The sequence below is a fragment of the Daktulosphaira vitifoliae genome, unplaced genomic scaffold (genome assembly GCF_025091365.1).
Source record: "Daktulosphaira vitifoliae isolate Bord-2020 unplaced genomic scaffold, ASM2509136v1 Scaffold_4, whole genome shotgun sequence".
Classification (NCBI taxonomy): domain Eukaryota; kingdom Metazoa; phylum Arthropoda; class Insecta; order Hemiptera; family Phylloxeridae; genus Daktulosphaira; species Daktulosphaira vitifoliae.
Genome location: NW_026099575.1, coordinates 24,312,671 through 24,324,735, shown reverse-complemented (window position 1 = coordinate 24,324,735; position 12,065 = coordinate 24,312,671). Strand labels below are relative to the sequence as shown.

Genomic DNA, 12,065 nt, shown 5'->3' with positions numbered 1-12,065 from the left:
GTCCATTGTCTTTGCAGAAATGTGAAAATGTAGTTTAAAAGTAACGTTATAAAGGTTAGTTCGATTAATAATGTTTTGAAATATTATTTTGAAAAAGTCTCATCAATCGGAGAGTCCAGTATACCTCTTAGTAGACATTTTCTGTGTTTTTAGTAAAATATTAAAGTTTATTTATTTTTCTATCGTTTAATATAATACACTATTAAGAAGTTAATAAAAATAAAAAATATTAATTAAAAATTTGCATTTATAATATTATGTTATTATAATATTTTACATCTATTTTATTTTTTCAACTTATCAACAAATGTTATTTTTAAATAATTAATTTTAATAAAGTTCATTCAGAAATTTATATCTTTTAAGTATATAGTGAATATTACTTTATTAAAATAATAAAAAACTGAAAGAATCATTGAAAAGCTGCTCTCTAATTTTTATGTTAATGTGATATCAGAGATGTTGGTTATATCAGTTATAGATTAATTTTTTATACCTAAAACAATTGGATTAAAATAAAAATCTATTTATTAATCTTAAAATATAAAATAATATATATAATTAAGATATAAAATCTTAATTAGGTACAATTCACCAACTATAATATTTACTATAACCACATTAAATCTTAATCAAATTTAATTATTTTTAAATTTAGAAGAAGATTTTTTTTCACTTTAAATTATGTTGTTGACTAAGAACTTTTATTTTATATTTTGATAATATTTAAAAAAAATATATTTTTTATTCAAATATAAATTACAAATATAATATAATTTATTTGTTATTCTCACACGTGATTGCTAACTACATGGTAGCTGAAATATATTACATTGTGTTATACAATGAATTTACAAAATTCATTTATAACTTTTAGATTTTTAAAAATTATCATTATTCATTTTGCCCGGACATTTTCTAACTTAATGACATTCAACGACCTATATATTTTTTAACTCAGCTAATACTGTTGTTATAATAATATTACTTAAGCATGCTTTGTAATCAATTTTAAAGTTTTTCCAATAGAATTATATTCTTTGACATTTAATAAGTGAAATTTTTATTTTTTCTCTCTATTGAAACCAAAGTATTATAACTATTGTAAATGATTAGTCGCGGTTAAGTAAAAAATGTTAGATTTTCATAAGTCATGTGTATAATGTTACATATAGAATGAACATAATATATTTACAATACTTAGCTATTGTATATCAGTGGTACTATCGAAATAACTTTTTGTCCTTATAAAATGTATTTATTTTTTTCATGAAATACTAGTGTAAAACATATAAATTACTTTATCATGGCATTATGATAAGCATAAAATTCAACCGTTCAATTTTATTTTTTAGTCTAGTACTATTATGTGATCCTGTCCCGTATCACCTGATTTAAAACCACCTGTCTACTTCTCCGTGTGATAAACATCAATTACTAATCGTAAACACAATAATGTCAGACAGTAATTCGTATAACAGATAGTTTAAAGGTATAAATTACCCGCATCAATTTTATTACTGTATACAAAAAAATCATGTGCCTTAATTTTGACAAATTCGGTCAATAAGTGACATCAACTTTAAAAATTTACTTTATCCAAATTTTGTTGTCATTGTGACTAATAATAGTGTGAACTTCCATAATAGTTATTTTATAATATTTGTAATGACGATACATTTTTTCAAACCCATAGAAAAATGCATTTAAAAAATTGGAGTGATTGTTTAAAAGATGTACAACACCAAATCGCTATTGTGTCGTAAAAATGGTTTGACGAAAGCCTTCAACAAAGTTTATGGTAAATAAATTGTAAGCACAAGTTACCGACGATCTTGTATACGGATCACGTACAATTTGTATAATCTCGTCATGATTTCCAGTAAAGTAAAAAGATTGCAAACTGAACGGAGACGGAAGCGTCGAGAATAAAGCTAGAGAGTTGATTTGAAGAAAAAAAATCCAATCCCCCTGATTATCATACACTGTTTGATTATATGATTGTTTGTTGAAATAATTATCGATAATAAAGCAAATAAACCGAAATTCAAGGACAAGCGAGTATTCAGATAAAAATGGCCCCGTAAAATATGTTTGTTCCTGTTAGTTCTTTAATTGTTAACGTCCTAAACAACAAATAGTCTTTACAGAATTTTTTTTAAATTGAACATAAATCATTGTAGAATATGACATGAAAAGTTGCTGCTCTCAATTAAAACAATTTATTTATTTATTTTAAGGTAAAATAATAATTTTTATAAATATTTGATGAAAATTAATACAATTTCACTAAAGATAATGATATTTTTATTCGGCTTTAATCATCAAGTTCAACTAAAAAGATAGAATTTTTCTTACATTTTTTATAAAGTTTTAATAGCTTTAAATGTCATATAAGATTTACTACTATTGTTCAACTCAATTACTCGATTGACATTTCTTCGAGTTAGGTCACATCATGCTAATTATTTTATGAATAGGGGTAAAATTAAAACTACAGTGTAAGAAATATACAAAGATAAAATTTTCATCTTTTTTTTTATATTGACTATTTTTATTTTATATCATATGGAAATTTAACTTTATTTATTATATATAACATATACAAAAAAATGTTTATAGATAATTATATTAAATTCCTTAGAGAAATTCATTTAACTAATTATTTAATTTAAAATGAATTAAGTTTGATTTGTACGTATAAAGATTGATATTAATATTCAGAGATAAACCTTAAAAAATTATTTGTATAGCTGATTGTGCTCTTAGTTACCCATATTTTTATTTAAAAGTAGTTGCTATTTTTATATTTATAGTGTAATCGTTTGACTTATACATGGAGGGCTCGGAAGCCAATCAATGTAAGTCACTTCTCTGTGAAAACTGAGTGGGTAATTCAACTTGCGATTTCATTTTTATTATACTGTGTTAGATTTAAGTTTTTCAGTATGTTATATCTCAATAAAAAAGGTTATTAGTACCTTTACGGGACTCTCTATTTTATTACAACAAGTTTTGAAAAATCCCAATTATCTCATTTTCTATATTTAGTGACTTACACTGATTGGCTTCTGAGCCCTCCATATATTTGACTAATTTTCCAAACTTCATAAAATTTCAGTTAAAGTTTTGATGTATAGAAATACAAGTTTTAATAAGAGACAATAAGTTAAGAAATAATTATTATTTTTATGATTGTAGTTATAATTATACAAGGTATCTCAGACCAAACTGGAAGCGCTTTAACTTTTGTACAATTAAATTTTTATGAAATTTTTTTTTCAAATAATTATTGCCTTTTAGACTATGATTAATGCATATTTTTATTATTTATTACTAATAATAGACTGATGACTATTTTGATATTTTGAAAAAAATAATTTTTTTTCTTATTAGTAATAAATAATTAAAAATATACTTTAACGTAGTAGTCTAAAAGACAATAATTTTTTTTTTTAAATTTTTACAAAACGATAATTGTTTCAAAAGTTATAAGCATTGTCAGTTAAATCTGAGACCTCCGTATAATATTTAATCAGATATATCTACATAATGAATCCATCAGATTTCTAAACGGAATAGGTAAATATATCATTTAATCAATATATCATATTACCAAGGATCCTAATTTCTAGGGTATGCATATTTTATTTTGAAAGGTTCTAAAGATACCTAATTATTTATAAAATTATACATATATTATACATGTATATATGATTTTATATTCTTCCAGTTAACATTCATAGACTTCATATTATAAAATATCTGAATTTCGCTTCAGAACAAAAAGGTTTTAATTTCTCTGGAGAACGTGCCAGTTTCAAGAGTTCTGTCAAGAGCGATCTGTCTTTGAGAATCTTTGATATTTTGAATGTATTTAGAAATTTGATAATCCATAGAAATGCTCAAATTTTAAAGATATCATTGAATTATACAATGTACATGATATAAAATTATATAATACACCAATATAATAATGTATTACACCAAGGCCATGTATGCAGCGAGTACGGACTCAGACCGATTCACTCTTTACTGCGCACATATTTCCTACATTTTTAGTGGATATTACTACTACCGGCCGCGATCAACTGTTACATTAGTTATGAACCACTTGTCTTTAATATCGTGTGGTTCACTTGTCAAATGTGATAAGGAAGAGTTATGTATACTGAGGCTTTAAGAACTTGGACTATAGTAAGGTCAAGGTTTGAACAAAAACGTATTAAGTAGTCGGAAATTCAGTTGGCCTCACATACTGCTTGGCAAGATATCCAGAAAATTTGATAGTAAATTATTATNATAAGGTCAAGGTTTGAAACGTATTAAGTAGTCGGAAATTCAGTTGGCCTCACATACTGCTTGGCAAGATATCCAGAAAATTTGATAGTAAATTATTATTAGAAAATTACAAAAAATGGTAAACTTTTTTTTGTCAATGCAAAAAAAATACATAATTTTGATAGTTTTCAATTTTACGCCTCAATTGATAATGCCGTTCTGTACGCAGAATTGTCAAACTCGATTATTTCATTTTATAACTCCAAATTAATACGGTTAAATAAATAGTGTGTTATTATTTTGAACATTAATTCTACGATATTTTTCATTAATAATATATGAATCCAATTTGTTACAATGCAAATACAATATGGTTTATCTCATACCGAAAATTCTCAAAAAATTTTAAGGAATGAGGAAAAATCTTTAATGAACCAGCGTTCCTCCTTTGATGTACCAAGTCAACTGACGCTCCGCACGGGGAGGTATAAGTGTATTAGAATATGACATTTCGATATTGAATGGGAAAACTTATGTATAGTTTTTGTGATATGCTGATGCGCGGAATTATCAGCCGCCGTGCAATATTAATCAACTCACTCCTATCTTGAACATTTTTGCTATGAGATTATCAATTAAAGAATGTTATCTAATTAGTNAAGTGTATTAGAATATGACATTTCGATATTGAATGGGAAAACTTATGTATAGTTTTTGTGATATGCTGATGCGCGGAATTATCAGTCGCCGTGCAATATTAATCAACTCACTCCTATCTTGAACATTTTTGCTATGAGATTATCAATTAAAGAATGTTATCTAATTAGTGCATTATTGTTTATATTTAGACAACAGCTCTGCGGATTCGTGAGTATAGTTTGTTTCTTTTTTAATTTTTACTATAGTTATTAAAAGGTTAAAAAGTTATAACAAAAGGTTAATTAAATTACTCGTTTATATTAAGTCATTTGCATTAATAAGCTAGAATGACTATCTAGCTAATTCTCATAGACGTTATTTAACTTATTGCAGTCAATACATTAAACTAAAGAATATGATCAATTGTTACTCTTACTCACATTAATTTTAGTTATTTTGATTGTTTTATAAAGTTTAATGAAAATTATTTCTAAAATTGTTTGATATTAATATCTTGTTCAATTTGAACTCTAATCATTAAAAATAATATGTGGGTTCAGTTTAAAATGTACTAAATTTTGGTTTAGGGCACTCGTAGCATTTGGTAGCCCGTATAATGATATATTATTTTAAAAAACCAAAAAAAGGTACATACCTGGTGATGTAAAATTAATGGACGAAGTCAACTCAAAAAGTATAAAAAATAAGAATAAAAAAATAATTACTATACCAGTATTTCAAAAATAATTACAAAGCTATTTCGTGTTTTAAATAATTATTTTTTCATCTAGTATTTATAGGTGGTAAGAGAGAATAAGAAAAACTACCGTATTTAAACAAAGTCTACTTTAGTAAAAAATGTTCAAATTAATAATGACAAATATAATATATTACTTTTTTAAATTTGAATTATTGATCATACATTTTTATTTTACGCTATAATTTTAGCTGCACAAAAACAATTGTACTTACCTCGATTTCTTAATATTGTATAAAACTACAAATTTTTAATAATTTAGAATATTTTTGTACTTGTAATATTAGAAAATAAATTCGTAAAAAATAACAGTTTTACCTCTTTGCTTTGCGTGAAAGAATTGACCAAGAACTCTTAAAATTTACCAAACATTTCTATTTAGAAATTAGGATAAACAAATATTTTTGAACAAAATGATGAGTACCTAATTTAAAATTTAAAAAAAATAAAGTCATCAAGTATGACGAAGGGCTACCTTAAAAAGTGCTACTTTATTTGATTTGTATAGTTACTACAATGATGGTCAGGTGAAATAAATATCTCAAGTTTTTTTGAAATAATATAAAAATATACCTTTAATGTTTTAGTAAATAATTACTATGTTTTGTTTATATTACCGTTCATCTATATTTTGTTAATAAAATGAAAAAAATATGAATTTTTGATCAGCTACATGAATGATATTTATTCAAATTAGTTGATAAACATCATAATAGCAGTAAGATTAAATAATATTAATAATTAGAAAATGTATTGCAAAAAATCAGTTCCATCTGGTTAGGAATTTTGTAACAGATACTTTTTAGTTTTACACATTTAGTTTTATATATAGTAATTTGAAACATTCAATATATTGTATACATTTGAGATAACGTTTTTATGTTTTTATCGTATCAATATTCACACATGTAATAAAAATAAATTATAGCAATGGTACTCACCATGGTGACTGGACTAATGGATCCAAAACTACGAATATAAAGTTCACAGTGAACGTTTGTTGCATTATCTGTAAATATTCATACAATATCATATCAAAGAATGAATTATTGTTACGTGTTTTGTTTAATTAAACAACAAGTTTCATTTAAATATTTATATAAGATCATAAGCAAAATTAAAAAACAGTCAATATATGAATTGAATATTTTTCTAGGTTTTTTAGTTACACGTATTAAATTGTTACCAATATACAATAAATTTCCAATTTTAAAATTAAAACCTAAGAAAGTAGTTGTTAGTAAAAAATATCGGTTTTGTTTTAAAAATTGTTTGCAAACAATATATTTTAGTTTGCATCTTATCGGCTGAATATTTTAGACAATTTGTTTGTTTTTAATTAATATGAACTAAAAGATACTAATTTTGTATTTCCAATCGTATTTTTACCATTAATTGGTAGTTTAAAAAATTAGTATGATGGCAAAAGTATATGTACGAGGCATAGTATATAGTAAAAATAGTATGATATTGTACATAACATACTATATTATTATAATATTTTATAAAATACGTATATATAATTTTAGTATAATGTTAAGTGAATTTGTAGAAACTTTTTAATCTTTATAATGTGAACTATTAGCATCATCATATATTATCAGTTTAACATATATTTTAATCAGATATAAACTTAATTTGCATATGAGTTTTGTACAAAACTGTAGAATAATAATTAATTATCCCAGGTCGTATAAGTTTAGGCAATATAATGCCATTTATTTTTTATTATATTGTGTTTCTTTACCATTGAAAAATTTAATGAAACATAATATTGTTGTATTTCGGAAAAGTGAAACGTTCAGATAGTTGAATAAGTTGTATATAGTTTATTAAAAAACGACGAAATTATATTAAATTACATAAAACACACTTGGTACAATGACGTCATTATTCTCAACAACAAATATAATTCGATAAACATTCAACATTTCTTACACAGAGTGTTCAGTATATAAAGAAACATTTCAATCGTTACAAACCACGAGAACAATAGAAACCCGTTTCCTTGCCTACTGAACACCATACTGCATTAAATACAGGTGGCTAAGTCATATTACATACTTTTGTGATGATGTTATTACCTTTTTACGCGCTGTTCTTAAATTTCTGTAATAATACCTTCTGTACCATCCATTTTAACTTTTTTTATCTTCGTTCGGAACCAAGACAGTTAACATATTTGTGAATTGGGTATAACCGCGGGTCGTCTAAAATAAGAAAATAAACTTTTTGGCAAAGTTCCATCGATTCGATTACTATCTCGTTTCATATGCATACGTATATTATAGTGTATATATCTACCATTGTGCAGATTCTAACTGTCGAGGGGGACGACCGGTAACGATTTCCTCGGGGAAACAAATCCATAACCGTTCGCCATCGCTTCTGTAATTCCTTCTGGGCAATGACAATTGTAATTTGTAGTTACGGCTACTACACTAATCGAAAATTCTAATGTTTTAGTAACATTAAAACGATTTAGGTTTTGTGCGGTTGAAAATAAAACCGTTTCAGGCTTGTATTACAATATGTTGTTATTGTCTTACAGATTTATATAATACTATCACCAGAGCACAGTGCGTCAAGGGGTTTCAAATAATATAGTACCTCCGGGACCCGTGACTTTTGTGAACGGTAACGTTATGAATAAATATACTGTCCTTGAAATAAAATTAATATATTATGAGTGTCTTAGAATGGAAAATGTTGAATTTTTCTTTTCGGGCGCCAAGTTGATATGGGTTCCAATAACAATGACTATAATGAGTCGAGCCAAAGAATGATCACAAACAATTTTTCAAGAAAATAAAACTTTCTAAAGAAAAAAAAGTAAAAAATACCACATCTTGTTAGTTGTTAACCTTCTTTGTGTCCAATATTTATATTGTAAAACATAACAGAAGTATAAAAACTGAGTTTAATTAAAGTTTTAACACTTTAGTAATAACTAAGTGTTCTTGTAAAAAATGTTTCCTAATTCAGAACTTTTAATAATTACTTGGATTTTATACCTAACAGTTAAATCGTTTGTATGATGTCGCATAAGAAATTTTTTCTTTTTTATTAAATTAATAAATAACACCAATAAAAAAAACAATAAATGCGCATGTTTTCGCTTCCATTAAAACACATTTCATGACATCTAATCTATCGATCGGTAGCGAAGTATAAACCGTCTTGTGATAACTTAAAGTTGATTGGATTTATTTATAGTTCGTTCAAAGAAAAGGAGTTTCATTTTATCAAGTTATTGACATTCAGACTTGAAATGTTATAATTTTGCAGAAAAAATATGCAAAATAATATCGATTTGATTTGAAAGTTTTAATTTTATTGAAATCGATACAGTTTTAGAAATACATTTTTGTATAGAAAATTATATTAATCTCTAAAGGAAAATTTTCGGGAAATTTAATGTGACTGCTAACGTCATGTATTTAATATTACTGATGACGAATTTTGACATAATTTAACAAATTTTTAATAATATGAAATAAGCAGTTTTTTCAGATTGTAATATACATTCAAGGATGATTTTTTATCTTGACGTGTGACTTGTTTGTATTAGTATTACATTTGTCGTGTGTACATACTGAGCAGATGATATCTAACTTGACACATTATAAAAGTATCTTCGTGTGTGAACCAAAGTGTGCTTATGTACACGTATAAAATGTATCTACACGTATATACATACACATACATATATTATGAGTATGTTTCTCATTATATTGTCTCAGGAAAGTAGATAAATAATATTTTGTTTGCTTTGACTGCACACCCATTTGAGGTTGACATATTTCGATATAGGCAAATCCTAAAGTAGGGCGTGGTGTGGCGCTGTGGATCATTTATCCGCCGCCTCAGCGCTAATATTCAGTTGTGCTGTTGGTAAGTGACCACACGGGAACTTTTACAGTGGCACGCGCCCTTTCCCGTACTGGATCCTCGACCATAATGAGGTTGCATCAGGTTGACAGTCGATGTAAAAATTCCATCACTTAAGTAGAGCCAGCCCATATATATAGTTGGGATAGAAGCTAAGGAGTTGATGATGACAAATCCTGAGATATAATTGTTGAACACACGCCTTGTATCATTCGCTTGGTAAAATTTATTTAAAAGCAAAACTAAAGATTTAATCCTCTTCTTAAGAGTTAATAAGTTATTCAAGATTTCCTTTCAAACATATGTTATTCATTAACGTCTAATTAATTGAGGTTATTTGGTTTATAATAAAATATAGCTGATATTTATAAAGCTAATAATTTTATTGTTATTAATTTTCATCAAATAATGTATAGGTGTATAACAATTTATACATTATTAAGATTTCTTTTTGTTTAAAAAATGTAATGTATTCTTTCAAAAGTTTTGAATTTTAAATAAAAAAGTGTGCAATTTATTTTTAAAATGTTCTCAGTTCTAATCAAAAATGCATTTCTCAAGCATATAAACATTTTATTTATGTTAGAGCAATCGTTGCTATCATTTTAAAACTGAATGCGCGCCTGTTTGTAAATTTTGGCTTTTTAAGTCTATATAATTTAAAGTACATAGGTTAATATAAAAAAAGGAATAAGCTAAACTATAAACTAAACTAGAAAATATTCAACTGTTTAAATTAAGGCAACAAGGATAATTTATATCCTAGTTACTTTCCCCACATCTTAATAAAAAAAAATTACATATATAGCAAATAAATCTATGAAAAATTAGATAATAAACTGAACATTTAATTAGATGAAACAACACTGGTAAAAAATCAATATTATTCGTTTTAAAATTTACCAGATATTTTTTAATTGAGTTATTTAAAATAATCTGACTTCTATTACAACATTTCAATGCTTCCAAGTAATATAAAAGACATTATTTGTAATTTTACAGAAAAGTCAAAATAAAAGTAATGAATTTTAATAAATGACATTTAGGCAAAATCTTTTAATATCGGTTTGTAATAATTCTTAGAATTACAATAATCAGATTTGTCAATATAAAACCGACGAGTTTAGACAAAAATACTCGCATTTTATTTACAAAAAAAAAAAAAAACATTTACGACCTTTTGTTTGGGTCATCAATTTTATCTGTTTTTAGTTTTTCACCAAGACAATTCTTTCGATTAGTTTTTGACAAGGTATCATATTTATTTATATACAGAGTGTTCAATAAGTTCGGAAACACCCATTTTTTAGAGCCGCTATTGAGTTTTTTAATAATTTTTTTTTTTAGAAGCTAATTGAATAATTAAAGGCATCTTTTACGATTAAAATTTAAGTTCAACCCTAATGCAAAAGGGTAGAAATCTACCCTAACTTAAGAAATTTAAATGGCAACCCCTAATTTTTTTTACTAATTTCAATAGAGAATTCAATTTTAAAAAGAATTATGGTGAAAATAACTATTTATGTTAAACCATTTTTAAATAATCGTTGTTTTAAGGGTAGAAAAGTGTCCTATTTGAAGACAGATTTTGTTATGATCATTTTTATGAATTTAATTTTATAAAAATGATATCAATTGCAAATTATCTGGAAATTTATTAAGAAAAAAAAAATTTTTATTAAAGCATGTAAAAAGAACTTAAATGGACATTTTAAAAATCGCTCTCTTATACGCGATCTTTAATTGGGGTATTTGTAGAATATAGCATTATCGGTCAATGCATAACATAATGTTTCCGGACTTTTTCCTATAGGAGTTTTAGCATTGATATCTAACATACATAACTAGTGTACACTTTTATCTGTGACCGTTGAAACGTGTTCAATTGTTATAGTCGCTTTATCGACAATTAGTGTCACTTTAAGTACGTCATGCTGTCAAACATATTACAGGTAGTAGTTTGTAAGATTACACAAAAATTATCAGTGGTCATTATAACATTATTATTATTCAATACGCAACAACGTTTCCAAACTTATGCCTATAGGAGTTGTAATATACTTTTCAACTACCAACTAATAATTATTTTTAACTCATATTAAAGTAACTAGTCCACATATTTTCTAATATTACAGTTGATCTATCGACAGTTGTGGGATAGTTTGAGGTAAATTAAAGACTATAAAATAGTTTCTGTAACGCATCATTTTTCAATTTTGACTTTTATACTCATGCCGAAATTAACCTTAAATTTTTAACCTGTACTGACTTAAGATTATTTTTAATAATTCATTAAGTTATATTTTAGCTTCGATGCAAAGCTGAAAAGGCATTAATTTTACTATTATGTACTTATTTATGTTTTTTGTCTAAAGTCTAATGAAAGTTTCAAAATTTTAATTCATAGATGCTACTTTAAAGAACATTTTAAAAGGACTAAATGTATCTTTCCCCATTCTAAAAATAATTTAAATAACAATTAACATAATTTTCTAAA

The 12,065-nt window shown here is 25.6% G+C and overlaps 1 protein-coding gene across 2 annotated transcripts in view; it reads right to left on the bottom strand.

Moving 5' to 3' along the window:
• The window catches only part of LOC126905202 (glycine receptor subunit beta-type 4-like), a 125,091-nt gene that overhangs the window by 20,595 nt on the left and 92,431 nt on the right, over positions 1–12,065 (bottom strand). For both annotated transcript variants that reach the window (XM_050684708.1, XM_050684707.1), the window contains exon 3: positions 6,619–6,686. In XM_050684708.1, the coding sequence (XP_050540665.1) occupies positions 6,619–6,686 (68 nt within the window). The remainder of the gene's footprint in view (positions 1–6,618; positions 6,687–12,065) is intronic.